General features: G+C 46.2%; 1 protein-coding gene across 1 annotated transcript in view; it reads left to right on the plus strand.

Moving 5' to 3' along the window:
• Positions 1–27,592, plus strand: part of BICDL1 (BICD family like cargo adaptor 1) — a 358,177-nt gene that overhangs the window by 234,073 nt on the left and 96,512 nt on the right. Inside the window, exons 5-6 of the mRNA XM_078667656.1 lie at positions 9,138–9,317; positions 12,606–12,824. Of these exons, the coding sequence (XP_078523782.1) occupies positions 9,138–9,317; positions 12,606–12,824 (399 nt within the window). The remainder of the gene's footprint in view (positions 1–9,137; positions 9,318–12,605; positions 12,825–27,592) is intronic.

Consider the following 27,592-nt stretch of genomic DNA (forward strand, 5'->3'; position numbering starts at 1 on the left):
CATCAGGTACATGGGAGAGGGCTGGACTTAGCCATCAGGTACATGGGAGAGGGCTGGACTTAGCCATCAGGTACATGGGAGAGGGCTGGCCTTAGCCATCAGCCACCAGGTACACGGGGGAGGGCTGGTCTTAGCCATCAGGTACATGGGAGAGGGCTGGACTTAGCCATCAGGTACATGGGAGAGGGCTGGCCTTAGCCATCAGCCACCAGGTACACGGGGGAGGGCTGGTCTTAGCCATCAGGTACATGGGAGAGGGCTGGACTTAGCCATCAGGTACATGGGAGAGGGCTGGCCTTAGCCATCAGCCACCAGGTACACGGGGGAGGGCTGGTCTTAGCCATCAGGTACATGGGAGAGGGCTGGCCTTAGCCATCAGCCACCAGGTACACGGGGGAGGGCTGGTATTAGCCATCAGGTACATGGGAGAGGGCTGGACTTAGCCATCAGGTACATGGGAGAGGGCTGGCCTTAGCCATCAGCCACCAGGTACACGGGGGAGGGCTGGTCTTAGCCATCAGGTACATGGGAGAGGGCTGGACTTAGCCATCAGGTACATGGGAGAGGGCTGGCCTTAGCCATCAGCCACCAGGTACACGGGGGAGGGCTGGTCTTAGCCATCAGGTACATGGGAGAGGGTTGGCCTTAGCCATCAGCCACCAGGTACACGGGGAGGGCTGGCCTTATCCATCAGCCACTGGGAACATAGGGAGGGCTGGCCTTATCCATCAGCCACTGGGTACATAGGGTGGGCTGGCCTTAGCCATCAGCCACCGGGTGCACGGGTGAGGGCTGAGCTGGGCAGGGCTGACTAAGCTAAGCGGAGCTGGGCGTGGCTGAGATGGGCCGCTACAGTAGTACTGGGCCTGCTAGGCCTGGCTAGACTTTAAATATGAAATAATCATCAGCAGAGTTGCTTTGTCCCTCAACACCTGCTTCTTTTACCATAGCTCTCAGGTTTCCCGGGCCAGTCCGTGAGTACCTCATCCAGTCCAGGTTTTCACTTTGAATTTTGGGACTTGTAGTCCTGATTTTATAACGGGGTGCACAAGGCTTGATTAACTCCCAGGATGCAAAGCAAAACCCTAGAGTCAGGGCTTTAAGTGGGCTAGGTCTCACCAGTGCTGAGCACCGGCAATTTTTTTTAAGGGGGCCTTCGAAACGGGTCTGTTTTGTGCCCCGGCACAGTCGGTCCGTTTTTTTTTTTTAGACTGCAGTGACAGCAGGCACATGGATGTGCGTGTGGTGAGCGTTGTAGGGGAAAGGAAATCCTTTAAATAGAGTAATTTCTCTCTGGATTTCTCTTCTCTTTCAAAATCTCAGGAGCAGCAACATTGAAGTGGAAGTGTTTTCAATATTATATACAAGCCATAGTTGCTGGTTATTTATCGTATGCAACTAGCAACAATTGACAAAGCCAATAGTCCTGACTTGTAGGTACGATGTGACTTGTTGTATCATATATCTGGACGCAATGACAGGAACAGCAAAATGCAAGGCGGGCTGCATACTAGGATGAACACAGATTTTTAGCTTATGTTTTTAAGCCACGCCCTTAATTACGCTGGCCACGCCCCTTTGAGAGACCCCCCAGTTTTTTCATCCTCCTTAAAGCCCTGCCTAGAGAGTGCACGAGCCGCTCGCGCGTGACCCGGAAGCCTCGAGAGCTCTGCCTGGGAGTGTTGGTTCCTTTCATCTAAAGCCCTTTTGGCTGCTTTGAAAAATGCAGCTTCAGCACTCAGTTCCACTCATTAATTCCCTGTTGACCTTCAAAAAGGACAAAAACATGACAAAGGAGGCGGGGGCGACATTGTGGCTGAAGAGATGCGTTCTAGTCAGCGGTCCGGTTTTTGATCAGCGTCGACTCATGTTTAGTGAAGCAGAAACGCGCTTATTTCATCGTGAGATGTGGCGCGCGGAGGGTGCAGCGTGCATATTCCGGATAAGAGGTACACAGCGATAAAATAATATCATTATCACAGCCATATCACACGTGGGCTGTTACAGAAAAATTGAGTCACGTCAGTGAGCGTTTAAGAAACTCTTTTCTGGTGGAAAAATTGTCAGTGAGCTGTCAGACCTGGAAACCCGAGTTAGAATCAGGGCTTTCCAGTTTTACAAAATGTTTCATCTTGGACAGTACATCTTTTCTCACAGCCAACTGATTTCCTATCTGCTCAAATGTATTATATTCACACCACCCATGGCATCCCTATGCGGTGCAGAGTGGTGCCAACAGCACCATTGGTAATTTTCTATGCACAAACCTTTTTTTGCACAGAAAATTGACTTTAGCTCTGCGCCAAAATATTTTTGCGTGTGGAGCATTTGCGTAAATGGGTGGAACAGCAGAAACACCTATAGGTTTCACGTAAAGCCGGAGCCACTAAAATACCGTACCCGGACTGCGAGAAATGTTTATGCCAAAGGAAGCCAGGCACGAACATGGAGAAAGCAGAGTATGGCTTGATGTTCCCAGGCACAAAGGAGCATATTATCAAGGACCGGTGTTAAAATTATCGCCGTTTTATCGGCAGGAAACTGCAGATAAAACAGCGATAATGGGCTTGATAATACGCCCTTGTTAATTCCCATAGAAGCCCATGTTCTTGTGTTAACATGGGCTTCTATGAGAATTAACAAGGGCCTATTATCAAGCTCATTGTCGCCGTTTATCGGCAGTTTCCTGCCGATAAAACGGCGATAATTTTAACACCGGTCCTTGATAATATGCCCCAAAATGTGCAATTGCAACAAAATTACACATCTAACAAGGGTTGTCCTCGTGTTCGAAATCGTACTGAAGGCTGCACCTCAAGTCCCCTGGGCAGTTGTCCTCCCGTTGAAATGTGTGCTTGAGGATGTACCTCGAATACAAATTTCCTGGAAGGCACTGGTACATCTCCTATGCACTATGGTGCAAACACAGCTTTTTTTTAGACCAATGACATCATCAGTACACAAGTCCTGCTGAATAGGGTCCTGCATAATTCTTCCACTTTGGAGCAATGCAGCGCTGCAACTTTTCATGCAGAAATGCATTGCATGAACAATAATGAATCCGGGCCTAGGTGTACTTAAAAAAAAACACTCCAATATTAAGGACCTGATTACAGGTGTCTCGTTAAGTTTAGATCAGGCAGCCCATTGTGCACCGGCACAGGGAAAAAGGACAGGAATGCGCCGTATCTTATAGATACGGCGCATTCCTGCCCTTTTCTTTTGCCGTAGGGAAGCGCAGTAGGAAGGCTTGCGGCACTGCCTTACGGCAAAACCTCATAAGTGAGACCCTAAGAGACTAGTAGGATTCCGGGGAAACCTCTAAAGTGCCCTCTGGGTGCACGCCAGGACAAATCTGATACTGGCACCAGTATGGATTTGTCAAGACAAGGTATTTGATACCAAACACCCTTATCTTCAGGGAAGCCATTATGTAGCTGGATAACTCGTGATGACCAAGGCCCAGCACATATACTTAAGATGGCTTCCTGAATACTTGCAATATCGTGGCAATGGAACCAGACATCACAGGGGCGTATCTGCTCAAGCAGATATGTCCTCACATATAATATCATGCACCCTGCCTTGGGCTCCAAGGCCTGCTGTAGGGGTGACTCGCATATAGTATTTGCAATGTGTGTGGGCATGGCAAACAAGGAGTGTGCCTTGTCGTGTTTTCAAAACAGTTTGCACCATTTCACGCAGTCTGCAATGGCACTCTGCATGCAATGTGTGTGGGGCCCCATAGGGTGGCATAATACATGATGTATTCCTTAGGGACCCTCTTTAGTACCCATGTCCTAGGTACCAGAGGTGCCATTTATTAGGGAGATACAGGGGTGCTAACGTCCTTGCCAATTGGTGAACAATTGAACATGTACATTGTTTTATGGAAAAGGCACTAGCACTGGGGCCTGGTTAGCAGGGACCCTGTGCACTTTCAGCCGAAAAGCATCAGTAGTAGAGCAAAAAGTGGGGGTGACCATGTCGAAAGGAGGCACTTTCCTACATCGGGTAACAGGGCATCCTCTGCTTTACTGCTGTTGCCCTGATACTGCCACAATCAAAGGACTTCCATAGCTGGTGCAGAGATTTGTGGTGCCCTAAATGAAGTGACACTTTACTGCCACCCATAAGTATCAATAGGACCAACCTAGATGCTTTGAGGGGACGTGCGCTGAACCAAGGTGTTATAAAAACACCTGCAGGGATTACACATACCTGTGCTAGACTAGGACCATCAGACAGACCTATGAAAAGACCTGCAGAGATAGAATTTTAGGGATAGATCTCCGTCTACCCAATAGCAATAGCACATGACTGTGCACAACACTAAGAGCACAAAGAGGTGAGCCACACCACCTCAGAGACAGCACATGGGACTCTACTACACCGAGGACAGACAGGAGGTGGGCCGCACCACCTCAGAGACAGCACATGGGACTCTACTACACCGGGGACTGACAGGAGGTGGGCCGCACCACCTCAGAGACAGCACATGGGACTCTACTACACCGGGGACTGACAGGAGGTGGGCCCCACCACCTCAGAGACAGCACATGGGACTCTACTACACCGGGGACAGAGAGGAGGTGGGCCGCACCACCTCAGAGACAGCACATAGGACTCTACTACACCGGGGACAGAGAGGAGGTGGGCCGCACCACCTCAGAGACAGCACATAGGACTCTACTACACCGGGGACTGACAGGAGGTGGGCCCCACCACCACAGAGACAGCACATGGGACTCTACTACAGAACAGAAGGTTGGTGGCAGCAACTTTGCTCTCTGGGGAACCGATTGCTTGTACAATCTCACGCACAGTTACCTGTTGTGATTGCTGCAGCACTGGCATGACCGAGATGTCAGCGCTGTGTATTTTTTATGCCTGAATTTTAATTTAAAAAAAAGTTAATTGCACTCACTAATCTTGCGCACTGTGTTGTCTATCACATCTGTACCCCGCCCCGTTCCACCGCGGCTGGTGCCGTTTGTGTGGAGGGCGAGGCGAGGCGCCATTTTGGGTGGGGCTGGACCGGAGTTAGCGGTCTAGTTCTTCCGTGAGGCAGGGCTTAAAACGATCTAACGCCCAGGGCCCCTCGAGAACAGAAGGTTGGTGGCAGCAACTTTGCTCTCTGGGGAACCGATTGCTTGTGCAATCTCACGCACAGTTACCTGTTGTGATTGCTGCAGCACTGGCATGACCGAGATGTCAGCGCTGTGTATTTTTTATGCCTGAATTTTAATTTAAAAAAAAGTTAATTGCACTCACTAATCTTGCGCACTGTGTTGTCTATTACATCTGTACCCCGCCCCGTTCCACCGCGGCTGGTGCCGTTTGTGTGGAGGGCGAGGCGAGGCGCCATTTTGGGTGGGGCTGGACCAGAGTTAGCGGTCTAGTTCTTCCGTGAGGCAGGGCTTAAAACTAAATGTGTATCCTGGAGCGCAGCGGGCGCGATGAAGGCGCGCCGAAGTCGCGCTTAAGTCGAGCCCGTCTGCGCCCGTCCGCGGCCGACTGGGGCCGGGGTCCAAAACCCCTGGTCAAATTTACACATACTCTTCCCAGGATCTGCTGCTGTTAAGACCTTTAGACAACTTATGCCTACCATTATTACCGCATGTACTAAAACGCACCGTTACTTACGGTATTTCAAAGCCAAATTATACAGTCGGTAATGTTAAGCATCCCAGCCCTCGTATCCCTCCTCAACCCTTACTAGAATTAGAGACTAAGCTTAAATGCTTTTACTTGAATACTAGGTCGATGGCCAAACACCATATGGATATATTTTTTATGCTGCGATCTGAGCAACCCGACATTCTGCTCCTTACGGAGACCTGGCTCAACGCAGATTCACTACCACACATTTTGGCGGCTGTTCCCTCTGATTATTATATCTTAAATGCTAACAGGTCTGCCGACAAAAGGGGTGGAGGAGTTGCAGCCATTATTCGCAATACTTACAAGTTCTCTTTATTATCATCTCTTGACCTCACAGGGTCAGAGAATATTGTTTTTAAAATGGACACTGACAGTGGATCACTGTTAATGGTCCTCATTTATCGCCCCCCCAACTTATGCCTATGTTTGCTGCGTCATTGGCAGAACAACTAGCTTCCCTTGTAATTAATTACACGAAAATCGTTTTGTTAGGTGATCTTAACCTTTGGTTCGATGCTACTGCCTTAGACACTCAGGTAGCAGAACTTAAAGATTTACTTTTAGATCTGAACTTAACTCAACAGATCCATCTACCAACTCATGAGAAAGGGCACAGCCTTGATCAAATATGGTCCCAGAATATTCCCCTTTTTATTCTTTCTATAACCCCTTGCATCTGGTCGGACCATTTTTTTATACACTTTACACTTACCATTGAGAAGAGTAAAAAGCAGTCTTTCCAAACAGGCGGGAAAGTCAGAAAATGGAAGGACATTGATATTTCAGTTTTCTTGGACACCTTGGCTCTGTCTCTTCCCCCTATGGCCAAGGACATTGATGCCATCGAAGAAGCCTATTCTAACTGGCTACGCCAGGCAGCTGACGCTCATGTACCTTGTACAAATATTCCCCGTTCCCGCCCTAATGATGCACATAAGTGGTTTACGCCACACTTGAAGTCTCAAAAACTGGAAGTACGTCAAAAAAGAGGAAATGGAGAACTGGTTATTCGTACAAGATAAAACCAACTACTGTAAGGCCCGTAAAGACTATCAAAAACTTGTCCTAAAACAAAAAACGGATTACTTTTCAGAGAAAATATTGAACTCTCGTAATAAATCAAAAGATCTGTTCAATATCGTGAAGGATCTCAGTGGTAGTGACAGAACTACTCCATCGGTCGCTCCTGCTCAGGATCTTTGTAATTCATTGAACTCTTTTTTCTTTAATAAAATCTGTACTATAAAACAGAGTATTTCTAGTGCTTTGTCCCCCCCTCCTCTGAATGACGCTTACTATAACCCTCTTACGTTGGAAACTTTTCCCCTTATTGATGGTAAGACCTTGTCCAATCTTTTTACAAGGGTTAAATCGGGCTCGCCTGATGATATCTGCCCCCCGCACATCTTGAGAGAGGTGGGGACAGCTATTCCAGGGGGCGTGCTTCCTTTGTTAAATGGATCACTTTTACAGGGTAAAGTTCCTAACAGCCTTCAGAAGGCCCTGCTTATCCCTCTGATCAAGAAAGTTGGAGCAGATCCGCTTGATCCGTTAAATTATAGGCCCATATCACTGCTGCCTTATAGCTCTAAGTTACTGGAAGCCCACGTCTGTGCAAACGTGTCTAATTTCATAGAACAAACAGAATATCTTGAACCCAACCAGGCTGGCTTCCGTTCGTGCCATTCAACCGAAGCAGTCATATTGGCGGTACAAAATACTTTGAGGCGGAACGCGGATAAGGGAATCCACCAGGCCCTGGTCTTACTTGATCTTTCGGCAGCATTCGACACGGTTGACTATACCATCTTGGTCAACCGTGTCGAACAAGCTGGCCTTAGGGGGCCTGCGTTGAGTTGGATCCGTTCCTTTATCACTGGCCGCACTCAATCAGTAAGATTGGTCCCTTTTACAGCTCCCACCATTTCCACCACATGTGGGGTACCTCAGGGCTCATCTTTGTCACCTTTACTTTTTAATTTGTACCTGCGCCCACTACTGTACTCCCTAAGACATGCTAAAGTTACCATCTTTAACTATGCAGACGATCTGCAACTCATCTTCCCTTTGAACACCAAGGACTCGGTAGAGGAATTTCAAAACACCATGTCACACATTCAGGGTTGGATGAGCCGTAACCATCTGAAACTTAACCCAGGCAAGACTGAATTGGTCTTGCCTGGGCAGAGTGAACTAAGCTGGAACCCATGCTTTTGGCCATCTAGCATGGGGGCTCCACCTATTAGATCGCCCTCAGTTAAAAGCTTGGGAGTATTAATTAGTGAGGATCTTTCTTTGAAAAGACAGGTAGGCACGGTAGTGTCGTCCAGTTTCTTTCAACTAAAAAAAAGAAGGAAAATTGCTCGCTTTCTCACGCAGGCCGCCCTTATCCAGGTCATAATTGCCCTTGTTTTGTCTCGACTGGACTTTTCCAACAGTCTTTACTTGGGGCTCCAAGCGGGAGAGTTAAAGCGACTTCAGTTGGCCCAGAATCAGGCCGCTAGACTTATCCTGGGACTCTCAAAATGGCAATCTATCAGACCTGGTTTGAAACAACTACACTGGCTGCCTGTTGCGCAGCGAATTGCATTTAAAACTGGGTGTATTATTTTTAAATCTTTACAAGACTCAGACCCGAAGTTTATAAAAGAATTGTTCTTAAGATATAATCCATCTTTAAATCTCCGCTCTGCTCAAAAATCTTTACTGATTGTTCCATCTTACAAAAGGAAGCGCCTTGGTGGCAGCTGCTTCGACCACCTTGCAGCCACCTTTTGGAATTCGCTTCCCTTACAATTGAAACTGAGTGGAGATCTTCTTAGCTTCAGACATTCTCTCAAAACCTGGCTGTTCTCGCAGGCCTATTGCTAAGTTATATCTCACTTTTAACTGTTGTGTTGTGTTCTCTTTCAATAGCGCCATGAAGCCCCTGGGCGTACGAGCGCTTAATAAATACATATTAACATAACATAACATAACTACACCGAGGACAGAGAGGAGGGGGTTTCAAACAAATTCATAGGAAAACTTTTTCAGAGAATACCATTACTGAGAAACCACTTCAACTAAACTGTTTAATAGAAATGTTCAAGATGAATGGCATCTATAATTTCATAGAGACCAATTAAGAGAATGCCTTTTTGTTTTCGAAAAAGGTAAAAAGGTGTAAATATTCACGGTTCATATAGATTCTTTATCTCTAAACCCACTACATATCTCTGTATTATATATATCCTGCATGTTTTGCAACCCTGTCTTTCACCCTCGTTTACACTCCCACTTTTGTTGTCACAGATGTTTGGGAGCCGTGGTGCGACCATTGCAAACCATCTCCATCTAATAGGCTGGGAATCACAACCAGCACTGACATTTTTTTAAATTACGTTTTTTATTTTTTTATTTCTTTATTGTCATTTCAAGTAACAAAACAACCGACATCATATAACATTGCTGTTCTTCTTTTTTTTCCCCAGCTACGCCAAAGCCAGCAAGAGCTGCAAGAGCTGCGCCTCTCATCCCGCCAGCTGCAGCGGAAGTTGGAGGAGCTAAGCGAGGAGCGCAACCTGCAGAACTTCAATAGCAATAGTACCTCCTTGTTGTCAGAGATTGAGCAGAGCATGGAAGCGGAGGAGCAGGAGCAGGAGCGGGTTCAGGTGCGAATAGTACACCTATTTCTATGACAGGGTGGGTCCGACAGGTCCTTGAGATCCAAGCCGGATTTTCAGGATAGCCATTGAATATGTAAATGAGTTCTCAAGTACTCAAAAGCAACATTGTGTCTCTTCATCTAGCCGTGTGTATGCAAGGACCATTCCTTGAAGACCTTACATCTCCCCTTGATCCATTACACAAACTGGAGTTTGCACAGGGATTGCACTTCTAAATTCTATGATAAACACTGTACCTCTGCAGTCTTCCCCTGACAGGTTCTAGCAAGTCAAACCTCCCAGAGTTTATCAGGGACATGTACCCGGGGGAAAATAGCGGAGTTGCTCAGTTTGGTGTGTTCAATGGAGATTCTTTGTCTTATGCCTCATTTTCAAATTGAAAATGTATAATAGGGGGTATTTACCACCTGCATCAAATACTTCACAATGGAATAATATTTTTTTTATCAGGGCTCTGTTTACAAGTTCACAGCTCATTTTTGATCCCTTTGCTGACAAGAGTTTGCCCACGGATCGGAATTAGGACTTGTCTGATAATTATCACACCCTCTCAGTTTTCCCCTGATAGACTCTGGTTGGTCAAACCTACTTAAATATACCATGAGAAAAGGCCATAAAAATGGCAAAACATGCATGCTTCGGAGTGTTAAATACTGATGGTGCATGTTATGCCTCATTTCTAAGTTAAAAACTAAGGGCTCGATTCACAGAACTAACTTAAGACAAAATCCTAAACTTACTACTTTTGGTATTCACAGAAGTTAGGATTTTGTCTTAAGTTTGTCTTAAGACAGACTTAAGACAGACTTAAGTTAGGAATCTGTCGTAAGTCTGTCTTAAGTCTGTCTTAAGACAAAATCCTAACTTCTGTGAATACCAAAAGTAGTAAGTTTAGGATTTTGTCTTAAGTTAGTTCTGTGAATCGGCCCCGCTGAACAGAAGGTTTTTACCACTTGCTGTAAATATCTCCCTCTGGGATAACAGTATTTACCGGGTGTGGGAAATACCATGCCCTATCCCACACCATTTGTAATCGGGGCCTTAGATTCCCTGTATGTAAATGGATCTAAGTTAATATCACTAAATCATTTTAGGAGCCGATACGTTTGCATCAGTGTTGGATGCTCCTTAGCTGTGAGCGCATTTATATAATGTGAAGGTACGACCAGACACAGGCGTGTAGCAAGGAGACCTTTCACCCTAATGCAAGCAAGGAAAATGCCCCTGCACCTCAGCTGGGCAGTAGAAGAAAGGCGTGATTAGATTGCAGTGGGTCTTTCACATCCCTGGGTGTCACTGCACCAGCTGCACTAAAGAGTTCTTTGTCCCTGACCCGGCAGGAGCAAATATAAAAGACAAGAAGGAGGAAGTGTAGATCCTTTCGTTACCATGAAGCGGAGGTTAGGATAGGTTTAGATATTATGACATGTACATATGATCATACATGTGATTTGGAGGATTGGGGGAAATGGCGAAGGGTTATCACAACAGATTACACGTTACTGGGGAGGTAGGCAGAGTGAAGTCCATTGAGGTTTACTTAACCTGCTCGAGGTAATGGTACCTCTGTGTGATGAGCACATGTGGGAAGAAGGAGGTGTGGAAATATGTCACTCAAACAGGCATGATTAAATGTCTAAAAGAAGACATGTAGATACACCATCATCCACAGAACATAGGACTGTGAGATAGATCCAGTTTGTTCTGGTCAGTCAATGAAATACTTCAAAACAAGAGGTAAGATACTCATGGAAGACAATGTAGGCACAGTCAGGGTGCATCAGAGGACAAATAATCATTTCTGGCTGGCTGCATTATTTAGGGGAACTGTGTTCCAATGGCGCTATATTTAGCAAAAACTCGGATGCAGAAATACGGAGGAGTGTTAGGTAGATCTAGACCCCCTTCCTGATTAGAGGGGTTTAGAGACTGTTCCATACCATAACATAGCATCTGTATTTGTAAAGCACACATTCACCCCTATATTGTACTCTAGCACAGATGCTTGCACCACACTAAGCATCGTTTCTCAATTCTAAGCAGCACAAGCACCAGTTCCAATCAACTTTCTGGTGCAAAAAAGTGGACAGGAGAGCAGTGCAACATGGCTCTGTATTGCAGAGCACCAGCCTACTCTGTCATTATTCTAAGAGGGCCTAACATGGTCAATGCAAAAAGAATGGTAGATTTTCGATTTACTAAAAAAGTGTGACCTTGCTGCGCATTAAATACTAGCACCAAATAAAACCAGGCTTAGATAAGTAGCAGGCATAATAACATAAGATGTTCCTACGCATAAGATGTGTTAATGCTGCAAAGTTACATATTTTGTATGGGTTGCCCTTTGCCATCAGTCAACACTAGAAATTTGTACTAGAGGGTGTGCCCTGAGTACAGTTTTCACTCTAAGCAGTGCTTCCTTGTCCTTTTGCTGTAGCACAATACTCCAAAATCCAACATCATTAGAATATGTAAATTGACTGTAAAAAATCTGTTGCTGTGAAGTCTGCAGATTCTTCCTGTGTTCATAGAGGAGGGAACTAGTCAGTAGGGGAGGTTGAGAAGACTTCTATTGTTAGAGATGGGGATGTGAGCTCAGGACTATTGTTTCCTTCCTCTTGCCAAATCTACTTGCCAGAGCCCCTTCTCTTGAGGGTTCTTACATTTGCCCTTTTGTCATCAGACTTTCATTAGCTCATATTATGGATGGGTGACAGGGGGTGCTTGGCAGCCTATCCCCAGAATAAGTTCTGGTTTTGAAAGGAAACCCATCCATTGGCTAATTCCCACTAGGCCACTTTACACTTGGCTGGTGGTTAATTTAGGTCCTCCCTAGCCATCCTTCTCCCCTCTCTCTGATCTACCAGCCTCGTTTATGTAGGTTCACATAATCATGAAAGTCATAGAATGATAGTACTACAGTCATCATGGGTGTCTAGTAGTGGACACTGTTATTGCCGAACTTCTCTGCCAGATCTTACTGGCAACACTTGAGATCTGGGCCAGATGGTATTACCTTCACGTGGGTCTCAGTCTGCGATTACTGCCTTCACTGGTTGCATCTACCAGCTGGTATTACCGTCAAGGTGGGTCTCAGTCAGAAGTTATTGCAATCTCTGGTTATCTCTACCAGCTGGTAATGCCTTCAGGGTGGTTCTGAACTGGTGTGTATTGTCATAACTAAGAAACTCCCCCTGTTGTTGCCCTCTTCCAGAGGTTGTTGAGTGCCTGTGTCACGCAGTTTCTTAATATGCCACTTGTTTCTCCTACCAGCTGAAGTTGCAACTTTGGGAAGCCTACTGCCAAGTGCGATCAATATGTTCGCAACTGAGGGGCAATGACAGCGCAGACTCAGCCGTGTCCACAGACTCATCCATGGACGAATCATCAGAAACCTCTTCGGCTAAAGATGTCCCAGCAGGCAGCCTTCGCACCGCCCTCAGCGAACTCAAGCAACTCATCGTGAGCATCTTGGACGGCAGCGACTTAACGGTAATTCTGAATATACGGTCTGCCTCCAGTAAAGAGCTTCAGGGAAATGTCCCTGGTGACATAGGGAGGGAAGAACTCTGTTAAACACCTACAGAGATAAGCCTCTGGTAAACACCTGCACTGACACACATCTAACAAACTCCTTGATTACTGGAGCCCTGTCCCCCCAAATGTTTACATTATACTTGTCTCAGCAGATGTTTACCACAAACTCATCCCTGTAGGTGTTTACAATAGACCTCTCCTGACCTATTGATAGCCAAACGGACGTTTAACACGCCCTTTCCCAAGTCTGTAATAGAAGACTTGCAAAGCAGATCTAAGATGAGACTTGTCCCTCCAGATGTAGACAAGTCTGTAGGGTGATATAGACAAACGGGGTCCTGTGAAAGCGTAAAATGAGAATAAGGAGAATTAGGGATTCATTTAGAGGAAGATGGCAATGGGAAACAGCTGTTACAACGCAGGCGTTACAACGCATGCTTTTACCCTGCATGCCGTTACAACGTAAATGGCTTGTTGCAGGGGGTATAAGGTGTTGGATTTAACTCCAACACTTTCCCTACAGTTGCACACACTGGAATTGGAATAGTAAATTATACTATTCCAACATCCAGCGCAAATTTGCATTCTAATGGCATGCTGGGTAAAAGCATGCGTTATAACATCATACAACCATGGCAACAAGACATGTGTCAAATATTGCTGAATGTGCCTTCCACCTTTTTCTCAGTTCCGCAAATTATTTAGAGGTCAGAGAAGCGCTTTTTTCAACAGGGAAGCCATTGCCTGCCTGGCTGTCGGGAAGACCTTTGTGGTGGCCCCAATGCAGGGTAAAAGGCTTTGGAAGCCACTTCCACAGACACCCAATCTGTTCAAGTACCCCATGTCAAACCTGGTGGTCCTTGACACAAAAAGACCAAAGATATCACCAATGCACCTACAGAAAAATCCCAGCACATTGAGGGCATCAGTTATGTCATTTCTGAAGGAAATCCCCTTATTTAAGGGACCTATGAAGAGGTCAGGATAGGTCTGTTGCAAACACCTACAGGGATGTGTCTTTGGTAAACACCTGATGGGGTGAGTATAATGTAAACACTTGTGGGTACAGGGCTTCAGCAATCACCAGCAGAGATAGCTCTTTTGTAAGCACCTTAAGGAAAGGTTTTCAATGATCACATGAAGGGACACCTACAGGGTCAGATCTCTCGTACCTACCTATAGGGTCAGGTCTAGAGGGCCAAGTCTCTGATAAACATGGGCAAGTTAGTAGGAACATGTAGGGACAGTTCTTCAGTATACAACTGCAGGTAAAGGTACACAGTAAACACCTGCAGGGATAGATTTACTTTATGCTCTTGGTGGGGGAAGGTCTTCCATAAACCACTACAGGTAGAAGCCCTGTGTAAATACCTGTGGGCCAGATGAACAGTAAATACCTTCAGTGACAGATCTTCTGTAAAAAACACAGGGTCAGGAGTATTCTAAACACCTGCAAGGACAACTTTACAATAAAAACCTGCTGAGGCAGGTTATGGTGTACACCTTAAGGGGCAGATCTTCGGTGACTTCTGTATACAGTCAGAGGTGTATATCTTCAGCATATGTCTACACAAATCTGTAGCATACATCTGCTGAGATAAGTCAAAGTCAAAGTCAAAGTCAAATAATTTATATAGCGCACTACATACCCAGAGGGTCTCAAGGCGCTTGTGGAAGGGTGGGAAATTACTTGTCGAATATCCAGGTTTTAAGCTGCTTTCTGAAGGCTAGGTGGTTTTGAGTAAGGCGGAGGTGAGTGGGAAGGGAGTTCCAGGTTTTAGCCGCTAGGTAGGAGAAGGATCTTCCCCCCATGGTGGTTTTGTTGATGCGTGGAACAGCAGCGAGGGCTTGGTTAGAAGAACGAAGTTGGCGGGAGGGGGTGTAGAAGGATAATCGCGTGTTGAGGCATTCGGGTCCAAGTTCGTAGAGTGCTTTGTGTGCGTGGGTGAGGAGGCGGAACGTTATCCTCTTATTGACAGGGAGCCAGTGGAGGTCTTTCAGGTGACCGGATATGTGGTCTTTACGCGGGATGTCTAGTATGAGTCTGGCTGAAGCGTTTTGGATACGTTGGAGTTTTTTCTGAAGTTTTGCGGTGGTGCCGGCGTACAGGGTGTTTCCGTAGTCCAGGCGGCTTGTAACCAGTGCGTGGGTGACCGTTTTTCTAGTTTCGGTGGGGATCCAGCGAAATGTTTTTTTGAGCATGCGAAGAATGTTGAAGCAAGATGATGAGACGGCGTTGACTTGTCTAGTCATCGAGAGTGAGGAGTCCAGGATGACACCCAGGTTCCGTGCATGGTCTGTTGGGATGGGTGCTTTTCCTAGGGCCGCTGGCCACCAGGAGTCGTCCCAGGCGGAAGGGGAGGTACCTAAGATGAGGACTTCTGTTTTGTCTGAGTTCAGTTTAAGACGGCTGTGCTTCATCCACTCGGCTACTTCTTTCATCCCTTCGTGTAGGTTGGTTTTGGCGGTGTTAGGGTCTTTGGTGAGTGAGAGGATCAGTTGAGTGTCATCAGCGTAGGAGATGATGTTGAGGTTGTGTTGACGTGCGATGGTCGCGAGGGGGCTCATGTATACGTTGAAGAGGGTGGGGCTGAGTGAAGATCCTTGTGGCACGCCGCAGATGACTTTGGTGGCTTCTGACTTAAACGGTGGGAGGCGGACTCTCTGAGTTCTTCCGGCAAGGAACGAGGTGATCCAGTCCAGTGCTTTTCCTTGAATTCCGATGTTTTTGAGGCGTTGTATGAGGGTGCTGTGACAGACTGTATCGAAGGCTGCGGAGAGGTCAAGCAGGATGAGGGCGACTGTGTCTCCGTTGTCCAGTAGTGTTCGAATGTCGTCTGTTGCTGCGATGAGTGCGGTCTCGGTGCTGTGTTTGGCTCGGAAGCCGGATTGTGAGGAGTCGAGGGATTTGTTGGTTTCGAGGAAGGCGGCGAGCTGGTTGTTGACGGCTTTCTCGATGACTTTGGCCGGGAATGGTAGGAGCGAGATGGGGCGGTAGTTTTTGAGTTCGGTGGGGTCTGCTGTGGGTTTTTTCAGAAGGGCGCTGAGTTCGGCGTGTTTCCAGCTTTCCGGGAAGGTGGCGGAGTTGAGGGAGCAGTTGATGACGTCTCAGAGGTGGGGTGCGATGATGGAGTCTGCTTTGTTGAAGATGTGGTGGGGACATGGATCTGTGGGGGATCCTGAGTGGATGGAGTTCATCAGGCGAATAGTGTCCTCAGAGTAGATTGGGTTCCAGTCGTAAAGGATGTTCGAGGGGGGTTTAGGTTCGGTGGGTTGGTCTCCGGGTTGGTTGTTGAAGCTGTTATGGATGTCGGCGATTTTGTCGTGGAAGAATGAAGCTAGGGAGTCGCAAAGGATTTGAGAGTGAGTGATGTCGTTGGAGTTGGCAGTGGGGCTGGTAAACTCTTTGACGATGTTGAATAGTTCCTTGCTGTTGTGGGCGTTGTTGTCTAGTCGGTCTTTGAATGCGGATTTCTTGGCTGTCCGGATCAGTTGGTGGTGTTGAAGGGTGGCGTTTTTGAAGGCGTCTCTGGTGCTAGTGTTTGGGTCTTTTTTCCAGGCTTTCTCAAGGGAACAACAGAGTTTCTTGGATTTCTTAAGGTCATTGTTGAACCAGGGGGCGTTTTTGCTGCCTAGCTTGATTTGGCGTTTTTTCAAGGGTGCTAGGTTGTCGGCGCTGTGGGTTAGCCATTGTGTGAGGTTGATGGCTGCTTGGTTAGGGTTCGACGAATAGGCAGGGGGGTTTTGAAGAAGAGATGTGGAGATCTGGTCGATGGTGATTTTGTTCCAGTTTCTTCGTAGAGAAGGTTGAGGGTGGTTGTGGATTGTGGTTTTTTTGTAGTTAAAGTGGACGCAGCTGTGGTCCGTCCAATGGAGAGCTGTGGTGTGATTGAAGGAGATGTGCTTGCTGGAGGTGAAGATAGGGTCGAGTGTGTGTCCTGCGTAGTGGGTGGGGGTGTTTACTAGTTGTTTGAGTCCAAGGTTGGCCAGATTGTCCAGGAGGGTGGTGGTGTTGCTGTCGTTGCTCTTTTCCAGGTGAAAATTGAGGTCTCCCAGTAGAATGTATTCCTCGGAGGGGAGTGCGTGTGGGGTGATGAAGTCAGTGATGTCTTCACTGAATTGTGTGCGGGGTCCTGGTGGCCTGTAAAGGAGGGTGCCTCTGAGTGTGGTCTTGGGGTCGGTGTGGATCTGAAAGTGAAGATGTTCGGCGATAGTGAAGTTGACGTCTGAGCTGGTTGAGACGCGGATGGAGTTCTTATGGACGATGGCGATGCCTCCTCCTGTTTGGTTGGTGCGGTCTTTTCGGATGATCTTGTAGCCGTCCGGGATGGCTATGGTGATGTCTGGAGCTGAAGAGGCGTTCATCCATGTTTCTGTTAGGAAGGCGACGTCCGGAGAAGTGGTGTCTAGTAGATTCCAAAGGTCGATGGCGTGTCTGTGGATCGAGCGGGTGTTGAGCAGGATGCAATGTAGGTGGTGAGTGTCGGATCTCTGTTTGGTGTTTGTGGATTTGGTGTGGGTCTTGGTGCAGTCGAACTTGCAGGGGTAGCATGTGAAGGGTCCATGGGTGTGTCCCGGTGCGGCTTGGTGGCAGTTTGGAGGGCGGCCAGGGTTGAGGGCAGTGAGGGTTGCGGCGTCGTATGTTATACGGGAGAGCTGGGAAATGCGGGGGCCAGGGGGTCTGGCGCTGGGCGCGGTCCAGGCGCGGACGGGCATAGACGGGCTTACCTTTGGCGCACCTTCGGCGCGGCCGCAGCGCGTGGACGCTGCGCGTTGGGACATCTGTCTTAAATGGCTAGTGGAGGGGGCGGAGCGTGGGAGGGTCAGCTGGGAGGCGGTAGCGGGGAGGAGGGGCGGGCCAGGGGAAACCACAACAAGAAAATGGAGGTCAAAGGGAAAGCGAGACAGGGGCAGCAAATGTACAATGGCACCGAGTGTGCAGCCAATGTACCAGCATGCAAATAAAGCCTCAGCAATGTCGCGCTGTAATGCAGAGCAGAGAGTGCGGCACTACGTATCAAAACGCTCAATTTGGTGAAATAAATGCTCCAAAAGTAAAGCTACGATGACAGGCAAAAAACGATAGCAGTTACAGGTAGCACAGTAAACGATACCAATTCCAGCAAGGAGTGCGTTTCAGCAGAGTGCGTTGCGAGCAGCAGCACGATGAGATTGTGGAGTACGGGAGCGTGGGGGAGCGACCGTTCTGGAGTAGGTATGATTCTGCATGGACATGTCAGTGGTATACATGAGCTAATCTAGATGTCTGGTAAACACCTTTAGGGACAGACCAAGTATGAAATACACATGCAGGGATAAACCGCCTGTGCAGAGCTGAAAAGACAGGTCTGCAGTATACATCTGCAGGGACATGCAGAGTGGTATGTTCCTGCAAGGATGACTTCATCATATACACCTGCGATGACAGCTCTCTGGTGAACATCCCAGAGAGGTAGATCTGTGGTACACACCTGCATTCACAGATACATATTAAACTCATACATGGACATTCCTTTGTTAAAAACCAGGGGGAATATTAGCAAGGGCCATATCGCCGCTTTAGCGGCACTTTTTGCCGCTAAAGTGGCAATATTTTTATCGCCTTATTAGCAAGCTGTCGCTAACAGCAGTTAGCGACAGCTTTTAGGCGTTAGCGACCGGTTTGGGGCCCGATTATTTATTTATCGCTAATGACATGCAAAGTGGGCGTACCCAAACTATTAGCGACTGAAAGCAGTCGCTAACAAAGCTATCGCCTATTAGCAAGGCAGGCTTAGCGATAAAAAAATCGCGCTAAGCGCAATTATCGCTATAATCTAACACCTGCTAAAATCATGACTTACCTGTTTATCCAATGGGAGGTGGATTCTCAGGTTAAGTCCCCATTGGCGTTAATGCTTGAATATCGCTGGATTTCCAGCAATATTCACACATTTTGCCGCTATCGCAGGATATTTTAGCACAATGGAGAAAAATGTTGCTAATAGCATGTTTTCTCCGCTAACATATCCAGCGATAGGCAGCGATAAAAAAAAATGCGCTAAGCACATTTAGCGATAAATATCGCTATTTCTTGCTAATATGCCCCCAGAAGGTTAAGGTTTTCACATTAAAGGTTCTTGATCTAAAGACCTAATTTAAAGTTTGATGGGGTAGGCCATCATATATCTGGCCAAAAGAAGCAGAACCACTGCTACTCTCATCCCCCTGCCCCACCAAATGTGTTGTCCACCATTCATGCACACATTTATCTCCTGAAGTGGCTCCCACATCCTTCGTGCCAGCTGCTTCTTGGAAAAGAAACCTGATTGCTAGCCAACCAGACGACAGCGACATGGTGGATGTGCCATTACTTATGTTATTTACAAAGATGCACCTCAAAATAAGGGGATTTCCTTCAGAAATGACATAACTTATGTCCTCAGCGTGCTGGGCTTTTTCTGTAGGTGCATTGGTGATATTTCTTGGCTTTTTCTTTTAAGGACTACCAGGTTTGACATGGGGTACTTAGACAGACTGGGTGCCTGTGGGAGTGGCTTCCAAAGCCATTTACACCGCATTGGGGCCACCACAAAGGTCTTCCCCACAGCCAGGTAGGCACCCGCTCCCCTGTTGGGAAAAACACATCTCTGACCTCTAAATGATTTGTGGAACTGAGAAAAGGGTGGAAGGCACATTCAGCAAATTTTTGAGACATGTCCTGTGACCATCTTCCTCTAAATGAATCGCTAATTCTCCTTATTCTCAATTTAAGCTTTCACAGGACCACGTCTGTTTATATGACCCTACAGACTTGTCTACATCTGGAGGGAAAGTCTTATCATATATCCGCTTGTGCAGGTCTTCTAGTACATGCTTGGGAAAGGGTGTGTTAAAGGTCTGTTCGTCTATGTCATGTTTAATGTTCCCTGGGATGAGTCTTTTACTCTCATGCAGCGGGGTCTTACATGCCTGCATGTCCAGATTTGTCTGCACACTTGCATGGAGTGGTCTCTTTAGACACTAGCCACACCACACCTCAAAATTGCAAAACAAGAGCAACTTTGAGGATAACCAATACCCCTTAACTTCAGACATACTAGGATGTCCCAGTCAGGTGTCTGATATGAACGAGATAAATATGGCCTGAAAATGACAAATCCTGGATTTCGTACCATAGATAAGTAACAGTTATGTGCCTCATCCCACACTCACAAAAGAACATGCACCTCCAATCTTATAAGCATGCATATTGGATATCAACCAGTATGTCACTGACCTACCCACACTAATGACTACAAGTTACATCAACTTCTCATGTCCATTGGGGATGAATGATCCAAATGGACCTGTGTATGGCCAGTCAGCTCAAACTTCTCCTTGGGGGAAGTTGTGAAACTTCACAAGCCTTCGTAAAGGGCATACTTTCCAGACTTTATGGGTGTAGTATAAATTTCACTCATACCTTATTTCCATGCCAATCACTTTTTCCAGTACCTAAAAAGACTTCCATGTTTGACATCCTCAGACAGAATCTCACCAACTTGGCACACACAACTGACCCGCCCGCGAATAATCTCAATACACTCTGTGATTCACACATCTATATCCTAAAAGCCACCCTGGATGCCCATTGAAGCAAGTCTCCACAAAACAAAGGGGCATATTAGCAAGAACCTCGTTAAAATTATCGCCATTTTAGCGGCAGAATACCGCCACTAATACGGCGACAATGGGCTTGCTAATATGCGTTATAGAATTCCAATAGAAGCCCAGGTTAGATGTCCTGCACATCTAACCTGGTCTTCTGTTGGAATTCTATAACACATATTAGCAAGCCCATTATCGCCATTTTAGCGGCAGCTTCCTGCCAGTAAAATGGCGATAATTTTAACAAGGTTCTTGCTAATATGCCCTAAAGTCCTTCACAATGTGGTACACTAAATTGATATTTGATACACTTATTGATAGCAAACAAACCAGCCCAAAGCAGCAGAAAATCGACCTACTTAAAACTTTTGTAGAAGACCACTTTTTAAACAGAAACATTTCAAAAAGTATAGATATAGGGTCATATTATCAAGAAAGGCGATACAATTATTGCCGCTAGGCAGGGAGGGGGGGGTGGGAACTGGGTTGAGGGGGTAAATGTTTTGTTTGAATTTTTTGTGTTGGTTCTATGCATTGTTATTGGGGCAGCACTCTCCTTTCATGATGGATCTATGTGTAGCAAACGTGGCCTTGAATATTTGACAATTTTCAGTATGTCTGATGGCTGAGCAAGTTTCACAGGAGTCCAAGACTCCCCAAACAGCTTTAACGATATTGTCCAGGAATGTCCGAGGTTTAGGAGACAAAGTGAAGAGGGGCTTGGTGCTGCTGCACCTGAAACGTTGTGGCCCCGCAGTGGCACTACTGCAAGAGACACACCTAATGGGCTCGACTGTCAGGGCTATGGATAGATGGGGATACCAAATGGCTGCATATGCAGAGTTTTCCTCAGGCTCTAGGGGTACGAGGATACTTATCAGGAAGAATTTCCTATTGGTGATACAACAGAAGCGAGTTGACGATCAGGGCCGTTTCGCAGCACTGGCAGTTCAATGGGAGGGGCGATTATTTAATTTGGTCTCTGTTTATATCCCACAGGCCCTTCACACACAAACCCACTCTGCACTCACAGCATTCTTACTAGCATTACCTGCTGCGACACTACTCATAGGTGGCGACTTCAACGAAATAATGGACGGCACATTGGACAGATTCCCTACCGGATCTGGGACACAGGGTGGGCGACGTCTTCTCGGCCTCACAGACGCTATGGGGCTCACAGATAGTTGGAGGTACAAACACCCTCACGAGAAACAATACACTTACTACTCGGGGGTCCACAACTGTCTCACGCACATTGATTATTTCCTAATATCAGCAGATGGCCTGCCGGGAATAGAAGAGGTGGTTATCCGCCCTAGGGGCACCTCAGATCATTCTCCATTGCTGCTAAAATACACACACCACCAGACTTCTAGAAAGCGTATGTTTCCGCTCCACGCTAGTTTTCTACATGTAAGACCCATTATGAAGCACCTCACAGTTACTATCAGACAATTCTTTCAAGAGAATCTTGGCTCGGTGGACTCCCCCAGCACGCTCTAGGAGGCCTATAAGGTGGTCCTGCGTGGGCAAGCAATAGCCTCCATTACAGGTCACAAACGGGTGCAACAGGCGGAGCTTGATACTCTTGAGGAGGAACTAACCACTGCCACAACCAAACAGGTGACGTGCCCGTCGCTTGAAATCGCCCTTGAGGTCCAGATTAAGCAAACAGCATATGTGACATACCAAAGGGAAAGTGCGATAGCTACCATCCAAGCAACTAGGCATAGGATATACGAATTGGGAGATAAAGCGGGGAAGATGCTGGCTTGGCTAGACAGGAAAGAAAGAGCGAGTAAGGTCATAGCGCAACTACTCTCCCCCACAGGCTTCATGATCTCCAAACCAGATGATATAGTAGACATCTTGGCAGATCATTATGAGCAACTATATGCCCCCCGGGCGTCTTACACGTCTGAAGAAGCATATGACTATATAAAAGATTTAACTATCCCTCAACTCTCTCCTGAGGCGCCACTCCTGCTGGAGGCGGACATTACTGTAGAAGAACTGCAGACTGCAACCTACTCCCTTGCGTCTGGTAAGGCGCTGGGGCCTAATGGACTCCCAGTGGAACTGTATACAAGGACAGCGCAGACATCTGCTTCCTTTATGCTTGAGATGTTTCTTGACAGTCTTGAAACGGGAGATATGCCGAGAGACCAGCGCCTTGCCACTATAGTTGCGATTCACTAACCTGGCAGACCAAAAACGGACTGCGCATCTTATTGCCCAATCTCCCTGATAAATGAAGAACCCAATATTTTAGCCAAACTGCTGGTGCTGCGGCTGACTCCCCACCTCTCCTCTTTAGTGCATCCGGATCAATCTGGATTCATGCCGCACCGTAGCACGGCACTTAATTTGCGCAGGCTTTATGCGGTCTTGGCACGCACATCATATATTCAGGAACCTGCAGTCATCCTTTCTTTAGACGCCACTATGGCGTTCGATACCGTGGAATGGCCTTACTTGTTTGCGGCGCTCCGCCACATGGGCTTCGGTCCTAAATTCTGCAGCAGGATTCGCCTCCTCTACAAGAAACCCTTGGCACACGTTGCTGCCAATGGACATGTCTCTCGAGACTTCCCGCTTGGTCGAGGTACGCGACAGGGATGTCCACTGTCCCCGCTGCTTTTTGCGCTGATTCTGGAACCACTTGCAATCTGGATCAGATGGGAACCCTCTATCAAAGGACTTTCATGGACCAATACATGGGAGGACCGCATATCTCTATATCCGGATGACATCTTGCTATACTTCACCTCCCCCAAGAAATCCATTCTAGAATTGCAGAACGTCTGTGAGAAGTTCGGCAGAGTGTTCTGGCTACAGAATAAATTGGTCCAAATCCACTCTCCGTGTCCTGACTGGCCCTCCCCCTATTCTCCCCGTGAGCTGCCCCCTGCGAACTACTGCAACAGCATTCAAATACCTAGGTATCTATATCACATCAGATTCAAACGAATTTTACAATTTAAATCTGAGTCCCCCTCTAGAGCGGTTTAAGCGAGACGTTAAAGTCTGGCGAACTCTCCCTCTTACACTTTTGGGTAAAGCGGCATTATACAAAATGATGGCGCTCCCGCGATTTCTATATGTCCTTGAGAATACGCCATTTCTGGTCCCTGACTCTTATTTCAGAACTATTGCTACAACTGTTTCCAATCTTTTGTGGGATGGGAAGCCGCCACGTATCGCCCAGGCTAAGTTAACAAAGAGTTGGAATGACAGGGGAATAGCGCTTCCGGACATAGAATTATACTACTGGGCGGCCCACCTTAAACAGATAAATTACTGGTTGCATGCCCCGCAGACTGAACCAGCATACCTAGCCGACAGACAGTGCTTGGAGGACAGAGGGCTGCTGGGAAATCTGTATAGTCGCCGCATGCCCGCAGATCTACTTAGACCCACGCGACACTCTGTACACCTTTGGTTTAAAGCGAATAGGCGTCTTAAGTGCTCCGGGACGATCACACAGATGACACCACTGTGGGACTCTTACAGGTTAGGTTTCCTTTGTAATAGTACAGGGTTCCGGGACTGGGACAATGTAGGCATCTCAGTGGTGGGTGACCTCTGGAAGGGAGGAAAGGTGGTGGATTTCTCCCACCTCCAGGCCCATTACGAAATGACGCAGAAGGAGAAGTTCAGATACCTTCAAATCAGACATGCACTTCAGTCGGCCATACCGGCGGGTACTGACCTGCAGGACTCCTCTCCTCTGGAAGACAGACTTCTGACTGAATTTATGCCAGATAGGGCCACCTCCTTGACCTACCGAAAGTTGATCAACAACCTTCCGGACCTGACATACACACTAAGACAGAATTGATCCAGTGACGTGGGCGACTTTGATGAATCAGAATGGCAAGAGGCCCTTGCGTCCCCCCGGGAAACAGCAATACCCTCTAGGTTCAAACTTGTTCAACTTAAAATATTACATCATACATACTACACTAGAACGACGTTATTCAGAAAAGGGTCCACCCCCCATAAATATTGCTTACGACATTGTGGCGACGCGGGGACATTCTACCATACCATCTGGGACTGTAAACACATAGCGGCGTATTGGATGGCAGTCATGCGTACAATTTCCCAAACAGTATCTGTTTCCCTGGTGCCAGAACCCCGACGTTGTTTGTTGAATGTATGGGAACCAAACGACTTAAACCACCGCCAGCAAGATTGGGTAATGTTAGGTATGATGGTGGCAAAACGTAACATCGTCCTATTGTGGGGCTCAGAAACACTACCTACCCTCCGTAAATGGTGCCAAGATCTGGATGAAATGATGGTGGCAGAGAAGTCGGTGTTTGTACATCGTGGGTGCCCCAAGAAGTGGGAGAAAATTTGGTGTGCTTGGAACAAGTTTCGTGGTAATATATGCGCGCCTCCGCACATTGATGACGATGGAAGTGCCTCAGAATGACACAGATTGGACATGTAGAGGTTAATAATACTGATTTGTCAATATATATATTCCGTATATGTAACTAAAATGATGAACAAGGTTGATTTGCTCTCTGGATCCACACAATGCATAATATTATGTCTGCTTGTATAAATGCCCAATTTGCTTTGTTTAATAAAAATATTTAAAGCGGCAATAATGGGCTTGATAATATGCCCTTGAGAATTCCCATAGCAGCCCAGGTTACCACCAGAACTTGGGCTGCTATGGGAATTTACAAGGGCATATTATCAAGCCCATTATCGCCGCTTTAGCGGCAGTTTCCTGCCGCTAAAGCGGCGATAATTTTATCGCCTTTCTTGATAATATGCCCCATAGTTTTTGAAGGCAAGCATGAATTAAAGAAAACAAAGTACACGTGTCACTTGGGGATCGAAAAACTGGAGGGGAAGACATATGCATACTTAAGGATTTTTTTTTTAGCTCTAATCTGTTAGAAAGGAACTTCACCTCTCATGTGCACACTAAAGCATTATGCGGTACTAATTGGTAGAGAACATTCTATAATGCCCAATGTCGTAGACACTTTTTCTTTCTAATTCAGTCATATCGTTAAAAAATCTCCCCATACTATCATATGTGGAATGGTCTAGTCAATTAACAGTTGGTCCTTTATGGATTCCACTGAGGGAAAAATTCTTTACAGATGATTTAGTTTGAATACCTTAGCCTCCACACCTGCTTTGCATGTACAACTAGGTCTTGTAAATAGTTTTGTAAAGAGTCTGGTGGCAGTCCTACATTGGGGCCTCTGGTTTATTCAGTTGGATGGCAACTCTTTGAGGAGGTTAGTCTAGAGAGATGTTTTTATTGAGCAAATGCAGGATAGCATTTTTGGGAAGAATTTGCATGCTGCTTTAGACCTTTTAAAACAAAATCAAGAGACATTGGCACCCATGTCCATGTCAGAACTTAAGTCATTTCTTAAAAGTTCAAGCCCAGAACTTAGCATGGAATGAGATCTGGCTTCTTACCTACTTGAATTGTAGAGGCGACATGGTTAACACTACTTGTAGCATGAAGAGAACGCAACCGTATTTGAAATGGAATATAGAGAACAAAGTCAGACTATTGATGCTTCCTGTTAAACTTCAAATGTACATTTATGGTGTATCACAGGAACCTAGAATAGACATATCAGAAATGAGTGAATATGTAATTTATGTACTTAGGGAATTCAAGATTTTGAGCATGTTGGTTTTGTCAGTCCTGCTCGGCGCATGCTTCGTTTTAAGTTTTTAAAGCTGCTGTGAATCCATAGTGCAAAACAATGTCCAGTAAAGACATGGCTTGGCAGTTCGGGCTGGACTGTTCCCATGAGGCACAGGGTCATGGCTGATTTGCATATGGCCATGTCTGAACTGGGGTGGTGTGGAGTGCAAAAAAACGATGGATTTAGGCCCAGATCTCTGTACTGGGGTGAATGTATGACATTGTTCTGCATTCTGTCCATCAACTGTTGTTTTGCGTGAATCCATAATGGCATCTTCACTGTAGATAAAGCATGTGCTACTTTAAGCAATCCAGAAAATGAAATGTCCTGTTTTAAAATCTTTACGTTTGTTTTGTAGTTTTTTAAAAACTATCTTGATTCTGGATTGATCATTGACTTTTGTTGTTGTGTTTGTTTGCCCTGCTCTGCCCATGCCTTGTTTAACGTTTTTAGATCGCCTGTTTATCTGTAATGGCATCTTTCCTGTAGGAAAAGCACATGCACTTTTAACCAATCCAGAAAATTAATTGATCTGTTTTAATTTTTTTTAATTCTTTTTAGTAGTTTTGTAAAACTATATTACCTCCGGAGTGATCATTTACTTTATGATACATATTGTTTCTTATATTCTGATGTAACAATCCGTAGGAAATTCATAGTTGCTTATGCTCTATTTCAATGTGTAGTGAAGTGATGTTTGTGTATGTCTAAAATAATCAAGAATTGAAATTACTTACCATAAAAATGTGAACATTATTTTAGCAGTTTTTAAAGTATTATTGACATTGGCATGATCTCTTTTTTATGATTTTATTTTACTATGTTTTGATGTAAATAAGGGGAAGTTGATTGTTTTAATAATTTTGTTGTCTCAAATTTGGGACTAAACAAGTAAGGATTTGCCTGTCTGTCAAGAGAAAAAAAAAGTCACTAAATCAAAATAATAAAACAAGTCTAGAGCTATAAGCTCCTCAACCAGCCCATAAAAATCTCACTAGCTCAACCAAATCAACATATTACATGTCAACCTTTACAGAACCTTCCAAGAAACCCAAAGCCCTTTTCAAAATGCTTTAGCTCTGCATCAGCCCTCTAACAGACCCATTCATATCTCAGTCAATCATCAAGTGGAAGGGTCTAAACAAGTTCTGCACAGACAAGACAAATACGTCCAGACACCACAAAACTAAGCAGCCTGCCACTGATCCTCCCATGTTACGACAAACAATCTCTTCTTGACCGCCTTTAGCTCAGCCACAAAGATGAAACTCATGAAGATTCTTGCAACTCTTACACACGATTGATGGAAGTAAGGCATCCTGACTTCCACCATCATAAAATTACTCACTGGAATATTCCTTGCACCGCTCTTCAACAAAGTAATTGTCTTTGTCA

The sequence above is a fragment of the Lissotriton helveticus genome, chromosome 11 (genome assembly GCF_964261635.1).
Source record: "Lissotriton helveticus chromosome 11, aLisHel1.1, whole genome shotgun sequence".
In the NCBI taxonomy this organism is placed as follows: Eukaryota; Metazoa; Chordata; class Amphibia; order Caudata; family Salamandridae; genus Lissotriton; species Lissotriton helveticus.